General features: G+C 41.8%; 1 protein-coding gene across 1 annotated transcript in view; it reads right to left on the bottom strand.

The window, feature by feature from the left end:
* Positions 1-3,922: 3,922 nt before the first annotated feature.
* Positions 3,923-24,986, bottom strand: part of VPS41 (VPS41 subunit of HOPS complex) — a 186,319-nt gene continuing 165,255 nt past the window's right edge. The window contains exons 24-29 of the mRNA XM_063114079.1: positions 24,209-24,349; positions 22,844-22,980; positions 7,091-7,190; positions 6,943-6,987; positions 5,355-5,434; positions 3,923-4,668 (exon numbers count right to left, since the gene is read on the bottom strand). Coding sequence (XP_062970149.1) covers positions 4,588-4,668; positions 5,355-5,434; positions 6,943-6,987; positions 7,091-7,190; positions 22,844-22,980; positions 24,209-24,349 — 584 coding nt within the window. The 3' untranslated portion in view covers positions 3,923-4,587. The remainder of the gene's footprint in view (positions 4,669-5,354; positions 5,435-6,942; positions 6,988-7,090; positions 7,191-22,843; positions 22,981-24,208; positions 24,350-24,986) is intronic.

Here is a 24,986-nt window from a genome sequence, read left to right as displayed (position 1 = left end):
ATAATACTTTGAGATAGTAACCAAGGTAGGTTGTTTTTTTCCTCTCGAGCTTTCTGCCTCTGCTCTTCTATTCTTAGTAAGACAGCAACAAAGGCAGGAATAATACAACAAAGAAGGAAAAACAAATTTTTAAGTTCCAAAATAGATTCTTAAAAACTTGCAGAGTCAGCAGCTTGCAGGAGCCTCAGCCTTCTGAATACCAAAAGCCAAGTTTACACCAAAACCAGCACACAATAACGTAACAGCCAGGCCCACTGAGAAGCATTCACCCGGACTGGGTCAGAGCAGGAGGAAGAGACAGGCTGAGGAAAAAGAGAGCTGAGAAGGAAGGGGTGCCTTGCCCTAAACTCTAGGACTGAGTTCTCAAGTAAGGGTGGGATAGACCCACCAGTGAGGGTTGGCGCGTTGAGAACAGAAGGTATCGCACTCTCCTCTCCCTGTGAGAGGTGGCAGGCCTTGCAAAGCAAATGCCCGCCTTCTTTAACCTCCCTGCCCCACCCATACACTCTTGGCAGGGTAGCAATAAAGACCAACTTGGCTGGCAAAGGCCCGAATTTCTCACAGCACCAGAGCCACCAGGCAGCTCATCCACAATTTTTCCCAGCCCAGACAGAGGTGTGGCAGGGGCTTGGTCGTCAGAAGCAACAGGGTTAGTGACCAGAGCCAGCTGGGACTGCAGACATCCAAGAGATACCCACAGCAGATGCTGTAGGCCAGTGGGGATGATGGCATTTCAGCCAATGCCAGCATGGACAGAGGTCAACTGAGGACCTGAAGCCTCCCTTGGACAATGAAACCATCCCTATCACAACCCTAAAACTTAGAGGCAACCAGGAAGGGGGGAGGGTGCCTGAACTAATGAACAAAAGCCGGATTTATCTGAGTTTACCATGAACTAAGTTAAATTTAGGCCACTAGATAGAATATGAACCCAAGAGAAAATGTCAGCTCTATTCCTGCAAAGTCTTGAGTTCATAGATTGAGTCTGTGGACCGAGATGATACTTGCCACACAGACAACTGCACTGCAGGGTGACAAAGGCAGAGGGACCTTGGGTGCTACATGAGGACAAGTGAGAGGCCTCCTATCCAGTCGAGGCAGCCAGGGTGAGCCAGTCACATCTGAGCAGAGTACTGGGGGACAGCAGCAGTAAAAAGGTAAAGGTAAAAAAAGGTAAAGGTACAAGTGGTACAAGTAAGCTCACGATGGCCAGCGTTCAGGGAGTGGTAAAGTGAGGCTGCAAAGTTACATGCAATGGGTTGCTTAGGCCAAGCCACAGGCCACAAACCTTTCACACACAGGGCACGAGGATCTCGAGGGATTGGAGACACTCTGGGCGTACGCGATGGAAGGCCGGGGGTGGCTAACCCTGCGAGACCTGTTCGTGCAGGCCGAGGTTTTCATTCTCTCTTCTGTCTCATTCTTACTGCTGACATCACATGGACCCTGATCACCCCCAAACCTGCACTGCATGAGAAAAGAGGAAGACATTTCTTTCCATATTTTATAAATCAGAATTTAGCTGAGAGTCCAGGAATGGGAAATGCAAATTAGTTTAGTATCAAAACGGGTAGAGTTTTGATAGTCTGAGTCTTGATAACTTGATAATAGAAACTGGAATAAAGTGATATAATATTTAGCACAAAGAAATGTCTCCCACACACATATATACACACACAACGTGCCTTATCCAATGTCACTGAGAGAGAGCTTTAACAGAAACCGGGAAACGTGCGTGTTTTTATTTGCACGACGTCCACACGCCGCCGCTGCCCCGCGCAGCTTGTGCAGCCCGTCCTCGCCGGGGCAGCCCGGCTCCTGCCTCCTCGTTCCCGGACGCTCTTGTTCCTGGAGCTCTCCCTGTTGTCCGTTTCTTCAGCCCCAGCAGTGATTCTGCAAACCACTCGACACTTTACTGATACTTCATGAGAAATCCCTTTCTGTTCCAAGAGTGCATGTTGCTTTCCACACACTGACTGGAACGGGCCAATTCAGTACTTCACCTTTGGGTGCTTCTGTCTCCTCATCAGTGAAATGATGCTGGTGGTGGTAAGAACATCGGTCTCATAGGTTCTGTGATGATTAAATGACATGACATTGCCAGGCGCTCATAACAGTGTCTGACACACAGTCATCGCTAAATGTTTGCTTTTATAATATTAAAATATATAGTTTAAAACTATAACAACCAAGTTAACTAAAAATTTATGGAAAACCTCTCAGATATTCTCAAGGATGAACAGGAACTAGTATAGAATTGTTTTGGCTAAACACAAAAGCAAAGTAAGACTGCTGTCACAGAATAACGTTGAACTTGGCTGTTGCACACTCAGAATAGCTGTCTGGAGGAGGGAGTGTGAAGTGTGCCCTTTGCAGCCACATTCTGCCTCTACACACGTGCAGCAGGTTTGCTTTTTACCTAAGTTTTAAATTGGGCTAGCCAACCGCAAAAAAAAATTGACTGACATTTTGATTATTTTCCCATATTTAAACCTTTATAGATTAATGAAAAGTAAAAATGACTGGATGACCTTCGGTAGAACCATCCAGTATGATTTATTCAAAAGAAAAGTCATCCCAAGGAGAAAGAGTATGTTCTCTATCAGCAATAAATCTGTACTGTTCAGGAATTTTCCAAGTGTTAGAGTTATTTCTGAAGTGATGAATGAATATATCTTATTATTTTCTTCTTAAATCAGTTATTTAAAAATGAAGAATGCTTAATTAATCCTTTTCTGTGCCTCAGATTTTATGTTCAAACGATACTTAAATGAGTACTCAAATGATACTCAGATGTACTCAAATGAGTACAATTGGCCTCTGAAGCAAAATGAGGTATTGAAATTAGTAAATCCTATCGATGGTTTTACAATTGAATTTTCCTGCACTTACTCAATTCATAAGGAGGAAATGATATATAAACTTAATAAGCTGAATCTTTACATTAAGTTGATAATGTCAAAAACAAAAAATTGGGCTTACTTGTAAGACTTTTTTGTGAGGGAAAGGTTTCTCTGGTACAAAGACAAAAACAAAAACTGAAAACTAGCAAAACAAAAACAGAAAGACTCTAGTCTTAAATTAAGGAAACACTGAGAAGGCTGAGGGGTGTATTCAGTAACAACAAAGAACCTTCCACTTCTAAATATTTCTGGCTAACAAAAAATCTGTTGTCTGCTAGAGAATGTTCTTTTCAACCCCAAAGCTAAGAGAGGTACTTGGCATTTCCTCCGAACTTGGCTCTAGGATTTTTTGAGGGGACCGGGAGCCCTGCTCTGAAGTAAGGCAGTCACCTCTGTGACCTTGGCAACGTCTCCGCATTTTGGTCTCTTCATCTGTAAACTGAGGGTGTCCCACCTTCTTCCTGGGGTGCTGGGACAGTTGATGTTGCTCTTGGGAACGGCTGGGCCAGGGGTGGCGGTCAGCATGCACTCAGCTCTCATTAGCATCCCGTCCTCCCCCGAAAAAGACCGAAGCAGAAAGCTGCGCTCATTCCTGTTGATGCGACCAAAAGAGCAGGAACAACGAGGACGTGTTTTTCCTCCTTTTATGCCCCACAGAGGATGGAGTATATCCCACGACAGAGGAAGCCGACGCTGTCACACAGTCCCAAGTCTGAACCACCTCCCTGCACTACGTGCTCTGTTCTACGAGGGCAGAGGAGGCTCCACAGGGACAAAGGAAACATGCTCATGCCCATCCTTCAGCCTCAGACATCCCATCTCTCCGGAGAATCCCTCTCAGATTTGACAGGGTCACTTCTTCCCTCCCTGCTAGCAACACCTCGCCACAGTCCCTCAACTCCAAGGCACTAGAACTCTCTTCTGCTCCTTGTAAGTGTGCCAGAATTCGTGACTGCAGTTGTACAACCCAGTAAAAGTAAGTCTTTCACAATGACAGAGCTACATTTATTCAATCAACAAACACCACGTGCTTCCAGGGCCAAACACTCTGCCAGTCACTGGGACACAGAGAACATGTGATTTGTAAACACAAAGCTGCAGGACATCAGCCTGCTAACGTTATTCCCAGATGTCACTGAATGAGTGACAATTTGCACAATATTTCATTAAATGCCTATTAAGAAGAAAACCACAGTTGATGATGTAAAAAAAACACCAAACCCAAAGCACAAGAACTGTCACCAGTAGAACATACAGAACATACAGAAACAGGTCCAAGTGGTGGACAGCAGCCAGCTGGACAACTGCAACCAGTGACATTCACACACAGCTGGGACAATTCTCAGTGGTCCACTTCATGGTTGAATGCTTTCATTAAGGTCTAAAAAATTCATTTCTCACTCTTAGGCTTATGTTTCCATTACTAAATAAAGAATGGGCCAAGCAAATAAATGACGAATTATTGACTATGAAACTAAATACTTCAGGGCATGAGGAACACCCCAACTTCTTTATCGACTGCAAAGAGAAGCATCTAGTAGCAAGGCATAGATGAAGAAGCTGTTTTTAAGCATAACATCAACATGAGTGATCTCTTAACAGCACTGGTGTCAACTAACGCTTCTGCTGGTGCAAAACCAGTCTCGAGAAGAGCGGGCAGGGAGAGACTGGTAGTGGAATGCAGCTATTTCTTCATTTCCAAAATCGCACTTCCTGGCCCACGGTTCTTAGCGCTGCAGATGTTGCAGAACTGTGCGGGAGAGTTCTAAAAATGCAATTTAAATACACAGATTTTAAAAAATGATCTTCTTTTTCTACAGTCATTCAGAAACATTATGGCAGCATTAGTCAGGGGTGGGGGAGGAGAGGAAGCAACGAGATGTCGCTCCTTTCCCTGAAGATTACTTCTGGTCCACACAGGAGTCAGTCTAAACCAGCTGTCAGAACAAGCCCAACATGACCTGGGAACAGGACTTGTCACTGAAGGGTGACAGCATCATGACACACAAACCAGATCAGGAGAGTGAAGACACAAAATGGTCTCTACTGTGTCGCACGTCTCCATAGCTCTACGTTGCCAATGCCACCGGAAGGTACCCAATTAAATGGGAATGCTTTTATAGTGCTTACTATCTTTTTTTTTTTTTTCTGTTTTTTTCGTGACCGGTTCTCAGCCGGTGAGTGCACCGGCCGTTCCTATATAGGATCCGAACCCGCGGCGGGAGCGTCGCTGCGCTCCCAGCACCGCACTCTCCCGAGTGCGCCACGGGCTCGGCTAAACCTTTCCACATTTGAAAAGGAGATAGAATAATTTTCCTTATGTGATATGAAACTACATTATAATTTTTAAAAACCCACAAAGCCATAAAGATGATGGGTTACAGTTTTGACTACATTCCTATGATCGCATCAATTTCTCCTTAGTCGATGGCCCCCAAGCTGCCAACTCACCATGCTGGGCACGGGCAGGCACTCCTTATGGAACATGTGCCGGCAGTGGAAGACCACCATGCTGAAGGGCTTAGCTGCATCTGGGGCAGGGGGGACAGGTGGGGGCAAAACAAAGGAGAACTCAATGCAAAGAGCAGACCAGAACTTTCTAAGCCAGTCTTGACAGAAAGTGCAGCTGTAGCTTATTTTACAGCAACAGGCTGCCTTTGGAAGACAGCTTATGAACAAAAGCCCTCCCAAGGGGTGGCTGCTCAAATGCAAAGCAAGTATTACAATCGTGCTGCTATGTGATTCACAGGGTACTTGCTTGGCCTGTGTCAGTTACAAAAACTACAAATTGGGAGCAATTTCACAGCAAATGCAACAGCATTTATATTAGGAACTGGAATCAGCAGGTGAATGTGCCTATGTGTGTCCCAACGGCCCCCACCCCCAATCGTTATACACCATATCCTGAAGTCACGTTTGTGGCTTTATGAAAATGCCTACCCAACTCACCTACCACCTTTGCCAAGAGCTCTCATGACTTCAGAGGCAAACCTGGGTTAAAATCCCAGCCTGCGACCCCGCATTCCACTGCACTCCTGCTTGGCACGTCCCTCATCTGCTACTGGTCTGTGTGGCCAGCTTATTTCTGGTGAGATTTAGCATCCTCAGCAGATAAAATTGGCAATTTAATCTGCCTGTATAGAGGGGCTGCATGTAGTCTCTTTCTGGCGAAATACTTCCTAAAACACTATGAAATCTCCCTTCTTTTCCTGAGCCTGCTGCAGGTTCTAATAGAAGCACTGAAGAATGAAAATCTATTTTCTCTACAAAAGAACCTAAATGGAACAACTTCTCTTGCCACTGCCCTATTAATTGATCCCTTAATGCTCAGAGAGGTCAAGTACATCTTTTGGTACTTCTCTATGCTGAGTTTGTATTAAAAAAGCACTTTTTAGCATCTTGACAACCATCCTTGCTAATTCCTACTTTCAAATTATGTGAATTTCCTTCTCATATCATACTGATCCTTCGGGAAGGTGCTTTTCATCATACATGAAGATATATATATCTACCAAAAATTATAAACAAATGCTTATGTCTTTCTTTTAAAGAGTCAGTTCTAAATTGATGACGATTGCCATGTTTCCATTTAGGTGTGCAATGACCTGGGTGCCTAGAACCACACAGCAGAGAAAAAGAGTGAAGAAAAGGGAAATTGGAATTCAACATGTTGATGCTGAGTTTTCATTTGGTTTTCTCCTACTCTAGCAGTGGTTCTCTAAGAACGGCCCCTGAACCAGTAGCATTAACATCACCTGGAACTTGTTACAAATGCATAATCTCGGGCCCTGCACTGGAACTACGGATTCAGAGACACTGGGGTTGGGGCCAGCGCTCTGGGTTTCAATGCACCTGCCAGATGAGAGCCCAGCTCTGAAGAATGGCACTGAGTAGGGATGTGGACTGAAACTCTCTCCCAAACTGGACTGTTCCAAAAGTTATATCATTTAAAAACAGTAATTACTAATTTAAAAAATTTTAGTTACACCCATCATTAATACATATTTGGGAAATTTTTCGCCCCTCCCAATCATCTTACCTGATGGAAGAATAGGGGAAAGGCACGATTCACAGATATTCTCCTCTGTAAGAAAACACACACTTCAGATTATACACTGTTTCTATCTGCTCCGCCCCTTCTGAAAGCAGGGCCCATGGGTCCTTACAGTGACGTCAGTTTTACCCACCATCAACCAGAACACCTTTCATTTGAGTTCGGTGCATCTTCTTCAGTAAGGACAAAGAGTCAGCTACGAGAATCTTCTTGCAGCCTTCACGAAGAAGAATCTAGTGCATACATTTAAAAAGAAAAGCCATCTTAAACACACTCAAATATGGGGGGAAGGTATCTTACTGGGGATTCAGAAAATTGGTATGCTTGAAATACTGCAAAGAGGCACTTACTCCCTGGTTCCCCACCCTCAGTACTCTCTTCCCCCCAGATGACTGCCAGACCTGAGTCACTCATTACTCTTGGCATTCTCTTCTTATGACCACATAGTGGCTCCTGTGGCACTTGCAAAATCAAATATGAATTCTCAAGTCTAGCAAAAGAGACCCTATGTTAACCAGCCCTATTGCTATCTTAATAGGGCTTCCTTATACAGTTTCTCTTGGATGGAGTTTGGCCCCTACATGACCTGCTCATTCCAACTTTCAGGTCTTTGCCCAGGATGGAACACCTGCTGTTCCAAAATCATCCATTTATTTCACAAATCCATCTATTTACTGCACAAGTATGTACTGGTTCCTTGTCATGTGCAAGGCACTGGGTATAGATAAACTAAACAGATGTGATCTTTGCCCTAAATCCCCTCCAGGCTGCAACCTGACTTCCATAACTTTCCAAATCCAACCCAAGCCATTTAGCTCAGTGCTATGAATGCAGTGTGCGTGTGTGATGTATTAATTGACACATTAACCCTCAAATTTGGTGACTCTTATGGCGCTGACAACTGAAAAACAACCAGATATTAATATTCTGTCACAAGGTTCATTTTTTCATTCTCCATCCCGGAATTATACTTTTTGTTTCTTTATGCATTTTTCTTGTTCCTTTGTAGGACTTTTGTTACTTTCCCCCTCACTGCCTGGACAATGACAGGGGAAGTCACAACACTGAAGCAGCCTCAGGGTCAGAAGCAAACAGTGCAGGACGATGCCCGCTGCTTGCTGGCACCAATGTCATGTTTCGGAACCAGGGCCATGACAGAGTCCAAGATCCCCACCTGCTTGGAGGGGACATAGCAGGAGCAGACAACCCTTCCACCTTTCACACCCATGCTATGGCCACAGTGTGAGCTTCTGCCCTTTGTTGGGTTTTCTTAGGAGTGAGCAGGAAACCAGGAGAGGCCATGTGGTGTGCTTCTGCAGCCAGATGGTATTTTTTACCAGAACTCGCTGCTTTTCAAAGAGAGAGACATGCTTGAGGCCTGAAGGACTGGGCGGCTGTGGGGCTGTGCCTGTGGCTTCCATCTTTGGGCCCCGTGCATCTTATCATACGTAGTTATGTGCAGTCACATGCCACTTACATAGAAATCCACATCATGAAGACATGCCTGCACCCAGGGTCCAGCTCTATGGCTGAGTAGCATGTGTCTTTAAGTGGCTATAGGTCACAGCAAAGACCTATGTTGTAAGTACCACTGTTGGGGTGCCCTTTGGCTTTCTTCATACTGAAGTCACTCTCAACTCTAAAACCCAGACAGGCATTTATTTATTTTAAATTCATGCTAACCGTGGTCCTCCTTCCCCAGACATCTACAAAAACATGTGTGTTCCTCTAAAAATCTCAGCACTGGCTTGGGGTGAATCCAGCCAGAGTCCTCCCTTCTAATTATATGAAGGAAAACAGAACTAGAACAGATGTCTTTAATGTAGAACAGATGTCTAGATTAAAGTTCTATACCTGGCATTTCTAGTATTGAGGAACAAGATTACATGATTTTAATATTCCTACATTAATTGAGAAACTTCCTATGAAGTTTTATTCTTTATAATTCTACTAGAAATGGAATTTTTGGGTTCATTTTAAAATAACTTCAAAATTTTAACAGATATCAAACATTAAAGGAAGAAGAGAAAAATAACAAATACAGGAAGAAAATTATCTAACACATATTGATGTCAGTAAACTTTAAGAAAATCTATAAGCAAACATATCAAGTTTCTCAGCCTCCAAATCCAAAATAAAAAAACTTAAGAAAAATAGTGTCAGTCATAACATCTCTGGTAAAACGTTTCAAAAAGAACCGGCTCTGACCTCAGTGGGCATGCCAGGCCCACTGCATGAGTAATGTGGGAGGCCGTGCGGAGCGCCAGTCTAGACAGAAGCCACTGTGTCTGCAAGCTGGAGAGAAAACAGCAGAAACTGCACGCTAAGAAGGAAACATCTCCTCAGAAGGATTACAGCTTTCTAAATAGGTACAATCCGTCTGCCTGCAGAAAGTATTTTCTAGGAAAAATTTCAGGATTCAGAGGCAAACAACCAAGAGACGGGAAAGGACACGAGCACAGCTCACTGTGTTACTTTCTACTTCATTTGATCAAAACCCAAGGCTGCATATTAGAAAAATATAAAAACCTTTTAAGTTCACTTACACGAACCAGGCAGGTATATTAAAAAATGAGACTATCATCTGTAGAAAGCAGTCATTTATTCTACAACACCTGTAATAATCTGAAGGCAATCAAAGGCAGTAAGTGAAGACTGTACAAGATTGTACGCAGTTATTACACAGGTATTCTTTTCAATAGCTGACACATGACAGGCCATTATGCTGACTTTGGATTCCTAGTAGCAACCACATCAGTGACTCATGAAAAGTGTGCCACTGTTGACATGATTTCAGCCCGAAAAGTTCGTATTGGGTATTTCCCATGAATGCCTTTATTTGAAGACACTGGTGGCTGAAAAGTCAGATACTGTAGCAGTTGGCTTAGGAAGGTCACCTTCACTCCTTTCTGAATGTTGTACTCATGATTCCTACTACTTCCACCTTTCAAGGTCAGCTTACCCAGACTACCTTCTCAGCTATGGACTACCACCTCCCACCCGTCTCCTTTTTCTCTTTGCAAATTTGACGTTCTTTACGCACTTAAGGCCCGTGCACTACCTTATGTTACCCAGGCTTTGATGGCCAGCGTGGCATAGATTCGCTGCTGTTTTCACTCTTTGTGCTATTTTTAAAAAAAATATGAAATACTTTAAAGAAAAGAAAAACATAAATACCCAAGTCCCTACTACCTAGACTTAAACCAATCTGCTCATATTTTGTCATGTACGTCAGATCTGCTTATTACAGAAAATAAAGTGGGGACACAGCTGACACTTCTCGCACTACACGGTTCCTCCTTCTTCCTTACACACACAACTCCAACTTTGTTCAGTGTGTGCCCAATTAAGACAGGCAGCTGGCTGGGGCTCACGGAACACAGATCTCACTGTAAGATCAACACTGAGCCTGGGAAGTCATACCTTCCAAATAAAGCAGCCAAGCCTCATTAGGAAAGAGTCCTTTGCTTCCCACACCTTCCTGCCTGGAATGCAAATGTGAGGCCTAGAGATCCAGCGTCTCCCTGGATTAAGAGGCAGTGAACCTGAGTTACGCTCTCCTGTGGACGGATGTTTAGGCAGTTTGCAGTTCAGGGCTATTAATACTTCCAAAGCACATTCTTGTATAGATCTTTTTGTGGACATGCTTTTCTGCTTTTCATCACTTGGGTCAATATCTAGGAGTGAAATTGCTGGGTCATGGAGTAAGAATATATTTAATTTTTTAAAGTAACTGTCAAACAGTTTTCCAAAGTGGTGATACCGTTTTATACTCCCACATGTTAATTTTGTTATCTGATAAATGTACCCTCCTTATTCTTGGATAATCTTAACCTTTCACTTTTTATAAAAATTTTAGGACCAGCTTATCAATGTCCATAAAAGTTCTTTTGGGATTTTGATTGGAATTTTACTGAACATATTGATGATATTTACTTTAGAGAGAATTGATACAATTTATGATATGAATGTACTTTTAACAAATAAATGGTCAGATTCAATTTGCTAGTGATTTATGTATTATTTCTGCATTTGTGTTAAAAAAAAAAAAAAAAAAAAAGACAAGGATATAATTTTCTCGTGTTGCCTTTGTGTAGGCTGGTGTCAAGGTCCCACTAGCCTCCACGAGGAATTGAGGAGCTTTTCCATTCTGTTCTCTGGGAAAGTTCTTGTAAATAGAAGTTGCCTGTTTGTAAAGGTTTGACAAAACTTGTCTAGAAAATTGACTATGGAATAGTGCTTTTATTGTGGCTACAAGGGGTCTTCAAAAAGTTTGGGGCAAGATTCGTATTATCTTTTAATTCTAGTTTTCCACAAACATTTTGAAGTACCCTCACACGTCTTGAAAACTGATTCAGTTTCTTTACTGACTATAGGTAGGTCTATTCTAATTGCCCTTGGTTAAATTTTGGTAATTTATATATTCCTAGAAAATTATTTATTTCACCTGAATTTTGAAAGATATTAAAACAACTTTTATTCTTTATTTACCTTAGGTCTTGAAAACAAATTAGTCTACAAGGACTTTCTTTTTTATGGTTATGATGGTTATTTAACCATATCTCTTTCTAAGACTTCATAGAATTTGCAAATATATTTTGTGATATTTTCAGAATGTCTGTAGACTTCAATAGCTTATAAGCATGCAGTTTTAAGGACCATGTTCCCCTCCTCTCACAAAAGCAGTTCTTGTTTTGCAAAGTTTGAATCAGACTAGATGACGTTGGATATAGCTGATCCCTGGCGTCACTCCCCCCCACCCCCCGCCACCCCAAGAAATCAATTTACAACTATTAAAACACAAAAACTGATGTTCTGAAACCAGTGGAACTTGGGGGAACAGGAGAAAACCCACTGAGTCTGTGAAGGCACGGAAGGCCCTGGCAAGCAGGAGGAGGGATCACTCTGCTCAGTCCCATCCCCAGCCACAGCCGGCAGGTGTGGCACAGTGCATGGAGCAGCTACCCAGAGACGGCAGAGCCACCACAGCACCTTTTGTGTGAAGCTACCTGGAGTCTGCAGAAGAGAAGGGTGCCGTGACTCTTGGCAAAAAAAAAATCACTGTGGAGCATCCGTTCCATTTCCCAGGCCAGCAAAACTACTCACAAGCTTCCTCTGTGCCTGCACAGGAGGGAGGGGTCGCAGTTGATGGAAGGAAGGAATCACTTTGGAGAGCCCCCCGCCCCCACCCCCCACCCCAGTCAGGCCCAGCATAGAGCCACGCACTGAGAGGACCACTGGACCTGCTGTCTCACAGGTGAGAGGAAGAGAGTACGAGGTGGGTTTCTGATTTTCCCAGAGGTCTGTGAGTCTTCCCGGGACTCATCTGGGGCCTGTCCCATGGGAAGTTTTGGAGTGCCATGGGACGGGCTCATCCACCAGGGATGCATCAGGGCACAGGGTCAGCAGCTGACATGCCTCCTGACTGGCACCACACAGTGGAGACCAGTCAGAGTGATAAAAATATGGGTGACACAGTTTGGGGATTTTTCACACAGCCTGGTTGAGGTTGTGAAGACCCCTACATGACCCCGAAGTGACTAAAGTGCTGACAATTAAAATCCGGTTCACACACAGTTTTCCCCAGTCTGAGAAACAACAGTAAGGCAGCAATTTAGCTCAGGCACAGCATTCAAGTTCTGGTCCCTGCAGTAAGTTTCTCCAAATCTGGGAACTAACCAAAGGACAGTAAATTGGTTCCAGTGCAGTGTCTAAGTGGTGGTGGTTGCTATTAATCTACCACAGAACAGAAGCCACAGACCAGAGACAAAGCTCTGATATTGAGCAGTAAAGGTCTAACACCAACAAAGAACACATACAAAATCTGCAAGAGGTAGCCATCTCCTCAAATGCCTGGGCGTCAATGTAAAAATGCCTTAGGAAAGAACAGAGAATATGACACCACCAAAAGAAACCACTGAAGTGCCAGCAATGAACCGAGAAGAACAGCAGTGCTATGGGCTAAATGTGTCCCCCAAAAGTTCATGAACTGGAAATTTGATCCCCATTGTAAGAGTATTAAGAGGGGGGGATATTCAGTTATGGTAATTGAAGGATGGGGCCTTTAAGAGGTGATCAGATTATGAGGACTGGGCCCTTGTGAATGGATTGATCCGTTTGTGGAGTAATGAGCTGGTTCTGATGGTTTTATAAGGACAGCGAGGAGGTCAGCTCTCTCTTGTTCAGCCCATTCTTGCCGTATGATACCCTGAGCTGCTGTAGAAAGTCACCCCACCAGAAAGAAGGCTTTCACCAGCTGTGTTCCCTGGACTTTGGACTTCCCAACCTCTAAAACTGTAAGAAATAAATTTCATTTCTTTATAAATTACCCAATTTCAGGTATTCTGTTTTAAGCAACAGAAATGGACTCATAAAAGCAGATTTATAAAATGTCTAGCAGAGAATTCAGAATAAACGTCTTAAAGATGTTCAGGGAGTCACAAGAAAATACAGACATAAAATTAAGTGATTTTTAGAATACAATCCAGGAGCAGAATGAGAAACTTGACAAAGAAACAGACTCAATTAAAAACGAACAGAAATACTAGAAATAAAGAATACGTTATCTAAACTGAAAAGCTCAATAGAAGGCTCCACCAACAGACCTGAGCAAACAAAGGAAAGAATCAGTGAGCTCAAAGCCAGAACATATGAAAGTATCAAATCAGAGCAAAAAGGAAAAAAAAAAAAAAAGAAAAGAAACAGAATTGCAGCAATTATGGGATACCTTCAAGCAAATAACCTACACTTTAGTCAGTATACCTGAAGGAGACAAGAGACCTGGAAAGTATGTTTAAGGAAATTATGGCTGAAAATTTCCCAGGTATGGAGAAGATGACAGCGTCCAAGGATAGGGAGGCTGCCAATCCAATCCAATCCAAGGAGGAACACCCCAAGGCACAGAATAATCAGATTACCAAAAACCAAAGACAAAGAAAGAATACTGAAAGCAGCAAGAGGAAAGAAACACATAATATACTATGGAGCCCCAACACAGCTCTCAGCGGATTTCTCAGTAGATGCCCTACAGGCCAGGAGAGTGGGGTGATATATTTAAAGTGCTACAGGAAAAGACCATCAACAATACCCAGAATATATAAGAAGCTCAAACAACTCAACAGCAATAAAGCAAATAACCCAATTTTGAAATGGGCAAAAGATCTGAACAGACATTACTAAAAAGACGTACAAATGACCAATAGGCACGAGAAAATGCTCAACATTCGTAATCGTCAGGGAAATGCAAATTAAAACCACAGTAAGATATCATATCACCCCAGTTAGAATGGCTATTATCAAAAAGACAGAAAATAACAAATGCTGGCAATGATGCAGAGAAAAGGGAACTCTTCTATATTGTTGGTGGGAATGCAAATTAATATAGCCATTAGGGAAAACGGTATGGAGGTTCCTCAAAAAACTAAACATAGAACTACTTTATGACCCAGCAATCCCACTACTGGGTATACACCCAAAGGAAATGAAACCAATATATTGAAGAGACACCTGCACTCCCGTGTTCATTGTAGCGCTATTCACAACAGCCAAGAGATGGAATCAACCTAAAATGTCCATCAATGGATGAATAGATAGAAAAACTGTGGTACATATACACAAGGGAATACTACTCAGCTATAAAAGAGACTGAAATCCTGCTATTTGTAGCAACATGGATGGAACTGGAGAGCATCATGTTTAGTGCAGTAAGCCAGGCACAGAAAGACAAATACCACATAATCTCACTCATATGTGGAATCTTAAAAAAAAAAGTTCTTATATAATTAGAGAGAATGGTTATTAAATGGTTACTAGAGGCTGGAAGGGAAGGCAGGCAGGGGTGTGGGAGGACAGGAAGAGGTGGACTAATGGGTGCAAAGCTACAGGTAGAAAAGATGAATAAATTCTGATATTCTAGGCTGACTACCTCTAATAATATTGTATATTTCTAAAAAGCTAGAAAAGAAGATCTTGACTGTAATCATAACAAAGAAAAAAATGTTCAGGGATGGATATGCTATCTACCCTAAGTAAATCACTGTACAATATATGCATGTATTGAAACATACTGTACCCTACCAGTATGTACAATTAAAAAAAATTTTTTAAAGTATGCCTACTGGCCTTTCAAAGATCAAATCATTGTCACTCCAGAAAATTCTTTCTTGCCTGTTTACCCTAGGTTCCTGCGGTGTTGGATACCTCTGATATTGCTTTAAGAAATTAAAATCAGTTTGAAACTTCTATTATCTATGAAATGTCTCCACTTGGTAAATAAGAGAGCACCATTAACCTTTCCCCTGTAGTCTATATCTCATTAGAATTTTACTGAGGATAAACCACTGTCTGATCTTTTCTTTCATCAACTTCATAATGACAGTAGTACACATCTCAAAAATATTTGTGGGCATTGCTTAGAAAGTACAATATTATCTTTCAGAGATCCATTTTCTTTATGGGACTTTCCTCTATTTTTCCAAAATTATCCAAGTCTATGAGCCAACTTCTTCCCCATTCTTTTCAACCACTCTTGTTTTCTTAATATTATTTTGCTTCCTTCCATGGCTCTAAGTTTTTCTAAATTCTATATTTTATTAATATGACCCTTATTCTTTCCTCTTCATCACCTTCAAGACAACCAGCTGTAGCTTCTACAATTAATTTGTTGCATGCATACTTTGTGCTACTGTAAATTTAAATAAGAATATATTTATAAGATAGCTTTTGGAAACAACCTTAGATTTGCCCTTTCTTCTCTGTCTTATTTCTCTGCAGTTCATCACCATTGAGAATAATCCCAACCAAAAGAAAACACCAGACTCATAGACATTTTAGAAAGTAATAAAAGAACTGTATATTAGCAAAGTTATTATGGCTCATTAGAAACAGCTGCTATGGGAAAAATACCACAAAAAATTGCCAAGTTTCTGAAATTTTTATTTTAAAATATTCTTTGAATATTTTGCTGACATTACCTTGTTCATGCAGCAATGCTTATGAGAATTGCAAATGACAGACAGCTACCTGGTTTTACAAGACCCCAATATGATGCAGAACTAGATGAGAAACTTTTCTCCTGATTTCTAAGCCAGTCTTCAGGCCACAATGCTATGGGACTTGAACTCTACTTGAGAAAGCTTTGCTTTTGGTTGAGATTATTATCAAAGATCATGAACTATAGCGAAATAAGAAAGAAAGATAGAAAGACTCTAAGATCTCATGTTAAGTTCAAAAACTATCTTATAAACACAATTGTATTTAAATTTAAATGCATGAAGTATTTATTGAATAAATTGATTAAAACAGCTATAGCTGGTTGTCATAGGTCATCTATGCCACCTAAGAGCTGTGATAGGGCCAAACTGAAATAATTTGAAAGAAAAAAAATCCACTTGGTCTTAAAAGTTTATTTCAGAGATTTATAAATTTTAAAACCTAGCTCAGTTGGTTAGAGCACAGCCTTATTCATCAAGGTTACAGGTTTGAATCTCCATATTTGCCAGCCACACACACACACACACGCACACGCACACGCACACGCACACAAAGTATATAAGTTTAGAAACCATCTCTTAAAAGAAAATTAAGAGCTTTTATACTATGAGTCAAAAAAAAAAAAAAAAAAAAAAAGTGGGCCCCAAAAAAGGCAAATAAGAAAGAAGTCACTATTTTCTCTTAATTTGTCTCTGGATTTCAAAGTAGAGAAATATGGGAAATAATAATAAAAAGAAAAAGGAGAGAGGAAATTGTAGCAAATGTAAATGTGAGAAACTAACTTTAGTAGGCCACAGGGTGTCTGGAGTCAGCTTATCAGGTTCTTTGGCTGTGTGTGCGCGCACGTGTTAGTTGAACACAATGGAAGTGTTACAGCTTTTTGCTTCCCCCAGAAACATTAACTCTGGTCCTGAGCCCCTCGAGGAAAGGGGTGCACGCTGCTCATCTCCAGGTCTGAGACTGTACGTGGGGCCCTGTTAGTGCCTGCCACACCAACACAGGAGACACTCACGTTAAACAGATGCGTTCATAAACCAGCAAACACATGACATTTTAAAAGCAACTGAGCCTCTCAAGGCACATGAAGACCTTGTACGCCACCTGCATGTGGTACTGCTGCCCCCTGCTGACAGGGCTGTCCTGCCACCCACCCAGCCAGGGCTCAGGCCAGGGAGTGCTGAGGACGAACAGGGCGGGAGGCCAGCGGGCCAAGGGATGGACATCTTGTCATCTTGTTTTTCTTCAAATGTTATTTTTTGAGGCAAAAAAAGAAACCATGAAAAACAACAACAAAAAATTATACCTAAAAATATAAGCTACTTCACTGCAGATTGCAAAATAACTATTATGATTTACTTTAAAGTATGAAGTTAACATTAAATATGCAGCTGCATTCAATATATAAAGTTGCATGTATAAAACGACCCTCGTAGGAACTTTATAGACAAGACACTTTAGAGATCATCTAATCTTGAGGTTCCTAAACGTCAATACACAGACCAGACTGGGTGTGTAAGAGACACCAAGGTGGTATAAGGACATATCCCCTGGTCCTCCTCTAGAGACTCGAATCCAGTGGACCTGGCCTGGTACCTGAAACTACGTAATTTAAAAGAGAATTCAGATAATTCTGGTGTGTAGCCAGGCTTGATGAACTCTGATTTAACTATGAGAAAACTGAGCCCCAGAAAGCGGGGCGCCCCACCGAAGCTCAACAGCCTTGCTAACAGCCTTGCTAACAGCCAAGCCGGGATGACAGGCCACCGTGCAATACCATGCCCCCACGTGAGAGGACAGCGGGCGGCCACATGCCTTCCACTCACTCCTGTGCAGCCTCTGGCGTCAACTGCCAGGACAGTAACTGCATCTCCAGAGACCAATGGGACCACTGGTGAGAGAAATGCAGGGTAAAATGTGGAAGAACTCACAAGATAGCACTAAACAAAGAGCTCATTTTCACCCAAGAGGCCCTCATAAGAGAAACACAAAGCACACGTGCAGCATGTCGCAGGCACTGCTGGAGCAGAGAGGATGAGGACCATGACCATAAACTGAAAGCATGGGCACCAAAAAACGTTCCAGCACTTACGTGTCTTATAAATAGATGCCTAAAAAATAAAAGCATTCAGAAACAGTTATATCTAATTATAGGGAAAGGCAAATCTCGCCTATCATAGCTTCTATCCCAGAGAAAGAACAGTACAGGGTGAACTTCCTTCCCTCGTCAGGGGAGGTTGACCTTATTTTCAATGTGCAGGGACTCCACGACTGCCCCATTTTGCAAGATGGAGGAAAAGGAAGGTGGGCAATGCCTCTCGGGTTGGTAGCTGGGGAGAGAATTACCTATCTTTAAAAACTAAATAAAAACAAAACTTTGCAACCCTAATCTTCGTTATAGATGCCGACAGAATAAAATATAAATCAAAAGTGAGAATCATGACCAACAGTACCTATGAAAAGAAAGAAACAGAGCTCCCAGATCCCAGGAGGCACAGCAGCACGAGAGTGCCCAGCTGGCACCCTGGCCCTGCCGCCTGCCTCGGGCAAACCACTTACCTACTCCTAGCCTCAACTTTCTCATTTGCAGAGCAGGCTTGTGGCGACAACCTGCTGGGAACGACTCTGTGGAGCGTAAATGGATACAAATGCACGGGGTCAGTTGCCACAATCACGCAAGTTCACAAGAGTGTCCATTGCAGCAACAATGGGCTGAATGCTGTGTCTATCTTTTAAAAGCTAAGTCACAGGACTTGGGGGTGATCTTCGAGATCATGTCATCAGAGACCTAAACCAGTTCCCCAAAGCTGGCCACCCTGCTCCAGACAGAAACGTGGAGAAGCATAACCTGGCAGGTGCTCTGCGGCTACTGCGTCACACCGCACTGGCCGTAGGGACTCCCGCAGCCCCGGGAACATCTGTGCTGGAGGTGTAACCTAGCCCCTGCCCTTCACTTTCATTTTTCTGGGGAAACAGAGATCCAAGGATGTGCAATGGCTTCTTCGGGATCATCCGTAAGGCCCAGGCTCACACCAGGCACGCAGGAGGCTTGGCCTGGTGCCGCTTCCACTGCGCGGTGCTGCCTCTTCAGCAGCAAAGGAAAACCTGCGTGCTGTCCCCCCAGAGAAGCTGCCCCTAATGAAAAATTAAAACCCCACCCTGGTTAGTGGACATTTTAGGGATTACTCGTGGCTATAAAAATTAATATAGTCCTGGATGAAAACGGCACAGAGTTAGTCAGAGGACCTGGGTTCAAACCCAGCTCATCACCTTCCCAGCCTGGCAAATCACTTAGTGCTTTTGCGACTCAGTCTTCTCATCTTAAAATGGAGACAACGGCCCCACAGGACCCTATGTCAGACAAGACCGTCGGAAGAAAAGTGTTTAATGATGAAGATGATGCAATTCTTAAGGAAAAGAAAAGTCTCCAACAAAAGAAATAGATATAAATGCTAAATAAGTGAAATAAATAAATGCTAAAGTTATTAATAAAATGTTTTAAAAAATAAAACATATAAGAATATTAAAAATTTACAGTATAAAATAATTTGGAAACTGGTTGGTTTATTATAAAAGTTGAAATAACATTTATACCATATTGCTTTAGAAATAATTCATATCAAATCGATTGCTATTTGTCCTTGAAATCAGGCCTAGAAACATTTTAAATTGATGAAGTACAATACAGGCTATTTTCATCCTTCTGACTTCATAAAGTTTTTAAATTTGTTGAGTAATTATACTAACAAAGCAACAAGGTATAAAAAACCTATAAATTGAAACAAATTAAACACTGATAATGCAGTTAATTTCCTCAGCTTCAACTGTGTCCCAGGCATCTCACACCCCTAATGCTAAACTTTGGATGAAGAGAGCTGTTGAAAATGTGAAACTTTAAAACCAGAAAAGCTGTTCATTTCAAGTTTTTCCCTACAACTTGATCTACCCCCTCTCTTTCCAATTAACAAGTGGCTAATGAGTGATCTCCCAAAGCATTTTCGGTGCCATTTTTAAATGCTGTGTCTATTGTAACTCTCCCCTTAAGAGATTCCCAGTGCACTCGTGTATTGGCAGAAGGTGCAGAGAAGCCCTGTGACAGCACCTCTCTACCATTTGATCACGGGTCCCCTCACTTACCAAATGGTTCTTAACATCCACTGTGGTTGCCATCTCACCGCACCCCATCCCACCTCAACCCCAGTAGGTTCCAGAGTCTTTGAAAATTTCCTCCAAATTTTGGGGATTAACAAGGTCACCAATTTTTGTTGTTGTTGCTTAGGTGAGAACATGTGAAAATCAACTATAGTTCTATGAAACACAAACAAAAAAGACTAAACAGAATCAAATAAAAACATGTATGTGAAACCCTTCTGGAAACTGCAAAGTGATCTATAGATAGAACTAAGTTATTCTTACAGTGATCCCTAATAGGTTGCTTAGAGAAAGAAAATAAATAAATGGTCATTAATGAAAAAGAGCACCCTTTCCACAGAAAAAAAATTCTAAACTCTTTCTTCATTCATCAGTAGAAAGTACCCTCTGGAAGTCTTTGGACACCCAGTACCAGTGGAGCACTTTCTCTCTGGCCCTTCAACAGGCTGTCTGAGCTCCAGTGGGCACTACCAGTGCAGCAGTTTCCACAGGCTGTGGCATGCTCCCTGCGGGTCCCTCCTCTCCCTCTGAGAAGCCACATCTTGGCTGGGGGATTTACAGGCAACCATAACTCTTTGGACCCACTGGCTAAATAATTCTGAGCCTCCTTAACACATTACCCAACTATATACTTATGTATCTTAAAGAAAAGCTCTCAGTGTATTTAAAGATATAATTAAGAGGATAAAGTATTGATTTAGCAGCTGTTTTGGTGGATAATTTTTATGTTAAGTATTCATTTTGCATCTAATAATAATTTTCTTCTTATTTCCAGCTAACTCAGCACCAAGCAAATTTATTCATAAAAAATCAATGAGCAGTGAGATCACAGTGGAGTCCATGAGCGGAAGAGGGATTATTTGGTGGTTCTGCAGGCATTGGGGAAGCTGAGCAAAGAGCAAGTCACGTTGTTGCAACCACAGAGGCCAAGCTTCATGCACTACAGCTGAAGGTCAGAGGGGGAACGCCTCCCAAGCAGCAGAGTTGCTCAGACACACCTTAATGACTTCTGAACAAATCTGGATTTGTAAGTCTGAGTGTATCCTGGCATGTGCCAGCATGGTAAGTGCCAATGAAGTCCAGATCATTATCAAGCTCACTCACACCAGAGGTCTATAACGTCTGACACCGAACCCACTTTCACCACAGCCCAGAACTAGTGACCTCCCTGCCTGGACACCTTTCCACATTCCCAGGGCGGGGCCCCAAAAGGCAAGCCCCTCGTGGCACCTCTGCTCACCTGCTAGTGCATTCTTGTATTTTTATTTCCTTCTTGCCTTTCTTATTCTTCCTGTAATAACCTTTCCCCTGGGTCATCTGCAAACCTCCAAATCCCACTGGAAATAAATACCTACATCTTTAAGCTTTCTGCAGAACAGGCTCTCTACTTCTTTGGCTTAACCGAGTACCAATTTCTCTGCCACGAACTCAATTTCCCACAAAGCTCTCCTGAGTAAAAGCTCCTTGATCTCTCCCAGCCCCACCTGCGGGAAGAAGCTCTTCTCCTTTAAAGCTGTGCTATCCAGGAATGCCATGGTCCCCTGTGGACTGCAGGGTTAACGCCCCAGCCTACGAGCATGCTGGAGCCTGGCTTCCAGCCCCTTCTTCCCCCGTACTGCTCTCTGTCCATCTGGACGACATGGCAAAGGCTGTGGCCTCACAGTTTCTCGACTAATTCTGCTCCAGTGACCTTTATCTTTGTCCCACTTTTTGAACATGTCCACAGTGACTCTGCCTCAGAAAGTTTAATGTGGCAATATCACACTCCCAGGCCACAACCTCTTGTCCCTCCAACTCTGTCGTTCCTTTTCATCTCTTGCATCTATTCTCAACGCCATCAACCTTCCTTCACCTTCTCCTTTTCGCCTGCCTCTCCCCTAAGCCTGTCGCCTGAGTTCAGCAGGTGGTCCTCTACTCTGCACCCTTCACAGTGGCTAGCGGTCATCCTAACTCTCCTCTTCTTACAATCTTATCTTTTGGCTTTACCTGCAAAATTTTATTGTTCCAGGTAAGCAATTTTATCCATTATAACTAAAACTCATTTTCGAATGAATTAGAAAAAGAACAATCTGAATTTTTAAGGAAATGTGTTTTAAACACTTGCAAGTTCTACAGAAGCTACCAGCACCCTAACAAATAGTAATTGGTAGCATCCTGTTAAGAAAAAGATTAAGATGCCTTATAATTAGAATATTAATGATTTATTTGAAAATAATGGGTTCCATTGTTCTTATCACAAATTCTGAATTAATGAGGATAATAAATTCATACTATTGTAGAAAACAGACAAAAATTAAGTAAAATCCTATTATTTTAACATGTTTCAAGCAATGGTTTACTGAATGGCTTCAAGAAAAATTATCAATTATTTGAAAAAAATCTTTTTATTCCTTCAGATGGACACAATACTTACTCTCCTTAAAATGTTTGGGCGACTTGATCTAACAGCCTCTGTAACTATTCTCTCTCCCTCCTTAATGCCATGCTATAGTTACCATACAAATGTAAGAATGCCTGCTCAACAAGAAGAGGAAATTTGGGGATGGTTAATGAATCAGATGGCTTCCTTAAGGGGTGATGTTTCTAGTTTCTCTATTTGAACAGTTTTCCAAATATCTAGGCCTAAATAAAATGTAACTATCAAAACTGAAAGTTTTTAACTGATACTTAACATAAATCCTAGAAATGTTTATCCAGTAGTAAATCAACTCATTTATTAAGCTTATTTGTCCAAGAAAATACTTACTTGCAAATTATAGTCCTGCAGAATTTTAACCAAGGAATCTCTCAAGTTGGGAATCTCCATTCCTTCCTTAATTCGGTGAATCAGTAGAATTGGGTCAACATGTGTGCCGATGTTGTTTAACAAGCCAGTAATAAATGCTACAAAATACCATATAAAACAATTAACATGTAAACAATGCTATAATGCAATTTTATTTGCAAATAATGCAATTTTAGACCAAAAGTAACTCAAAGAAAAAATTATTTCCTTTACAGTAAGTGTTAAAATCATTTGAATTTGTGAACTCTCAAGAACTAACTTTCCTTAAGACATAAAGAAGAAACTCAATGAGAGGAGTTTAAAAACAGTGAACAAATGGTGACTTACCTTCAAAATACAGTTTGCAACATCAAAGGGGCAACTAGCATTCACTGAGGACTCACTATGGCTCAGCTACCACACACTTTTCTCCCCTGTTCTGGAAGGTAGGAATGTCACGTCTCCCCATGTCAGACAGGGAATTGGGATGTTTAACTAATGCGTCCAGGGTCAAGCAGCGAGAAGGGAATAAGCCCAAATTCATACCTGGGCCAGACCCAAATCTGATATGTTCCATCACAACCACATTGTCTCTTAAGATCCATCACATTAACTAGAATCCTTGTATTTTCAAGTAAATAAAGTCATTAAAGTCAATTTCAGATTAATGTAGTTAGGTGAACATAAAGCCTTCCTATCAAAAAAAAAAAAGAAAAGAAAAAAAGGAGGGGGGATTGTAAACCATGATTGCTAGTTTCTAAATCATTTCTATATCTGCAAAAGAGGATTTGGGTTACTGTGAGGTGACTGCTTCAGTTGTATCTTTCCCAAATGGGAGACTCAGTGCAAATGGTCCAGTGCTGAAGGACAACAAATGATGAGATGGGGCAGGAAGGAGAAACTAAATGCTGCAACGCAGATATCCAGTTACAGTCAATGTCCAGTAACAGTTCTTTCTCCATAAAAAGAGACTGGTAAGGGCTATAAATTTCCAAAATGAGTAACCCCTGTATACAAACTAAAAACAAAAACAGGCCAAGCCAACCCAACCCAGTCAACATTTATTCAACTAGGCTGCAGTAGGCAAAATATGCCTCATGGGGACACAGCTGATCAGCTGTGTAACTGCCTGCTCTTTATGACATTCAGCCTGTGCAAAGTGATGAGGCTGCAGGCTTCCTGCACAAGAGGAGTACTGGCAATCGTCACCACACACCTGGCCTAGTTTTACTGTGGAAACTTTGCCATATTTTTAACTTAATGTATCTCAAGATAACTCTTACTCTAGACATAATTGGTTATATCGAGGAAAAAAAAGTTATAATCACAGACGGCTTTTCTGCTTACGTGGTTTGTCAATGGAATATAAAATCAGATCTTCCCAGAGTTCTCCGTCATCTTGCTCCTTGGCAAATTCGATGGCTTTATCAACATCATGCAGATCCTCCATAATCATCTTCAGGGCACTTCGGCTGTTACCCATTCGGCCTAGGTGGGATGAGGATGTGAGAAAGACTTCACTTAGGATACTTTAATAAAAATTTTAAAAGGACACAGCATATCTCTTAATTTATTTACACAGTTTGAAAGCTAAGACAAAAGCATCTTTCCATATGTGACATTAGCATTTAATACCTATAACACAGTAAAATAATTATCTCCTATTTGTTGGGTGTTTACTTTGTGCTGAGCACTCATTTCAGTTCTTCCCATGAATTACAGCAGCTAATCATCACTATAATCCTGTGAGGTATGTTCTACTAACATTCCTGTTTCATAAAAGAGGAAAGAGAAATGTTAATAACTTGCCAAGATCAAACAGCTACTAGATGGTAAAGCAGGGATGTGAAGCCAGGTCTGTCAGACTCTTGCCTTCCTCTGACAAAACATACTTCTTTTGGATGTCAATAATTTCACACTCAGATACAGTTAAGACTTTTAAAGGCCTTGGAGTCATTCTGCCTTACTCTTAAGCTGGCTTTGCATATCGCTCTCCTGATACATTTGTGCCGATTGCAAATTCAATTATAAGAGGGCTACCTCATTTCCTTCTAAGTCCAGGGGAAAGCTTTTCAATAACTTTCATGAGATAAAAGTATTCACCAACTATGCTTCTACTGGCTAA

Source organism: Cynocephalus volans, chromosome 11 (assembly GCF_027409185.1).
Source record: "Cynocephalus volans isolate mCynVol1 chromosome 11, mCynVol1.pri, whole genome shotgun sequence".
In the NCBI taxonomy this organism is placed as follows: Eukaryota; Metazoa; Chordata; class Mammalia; order Dermoptera; family Cynocephalidae; genus Cynocephalus; species Cynocephalus volans.
The sequence above is the reverse complement of the archived record's forward strand: the minus strand, read 5'-3'. Positions and strand labels throughout refer to the sequence as shown.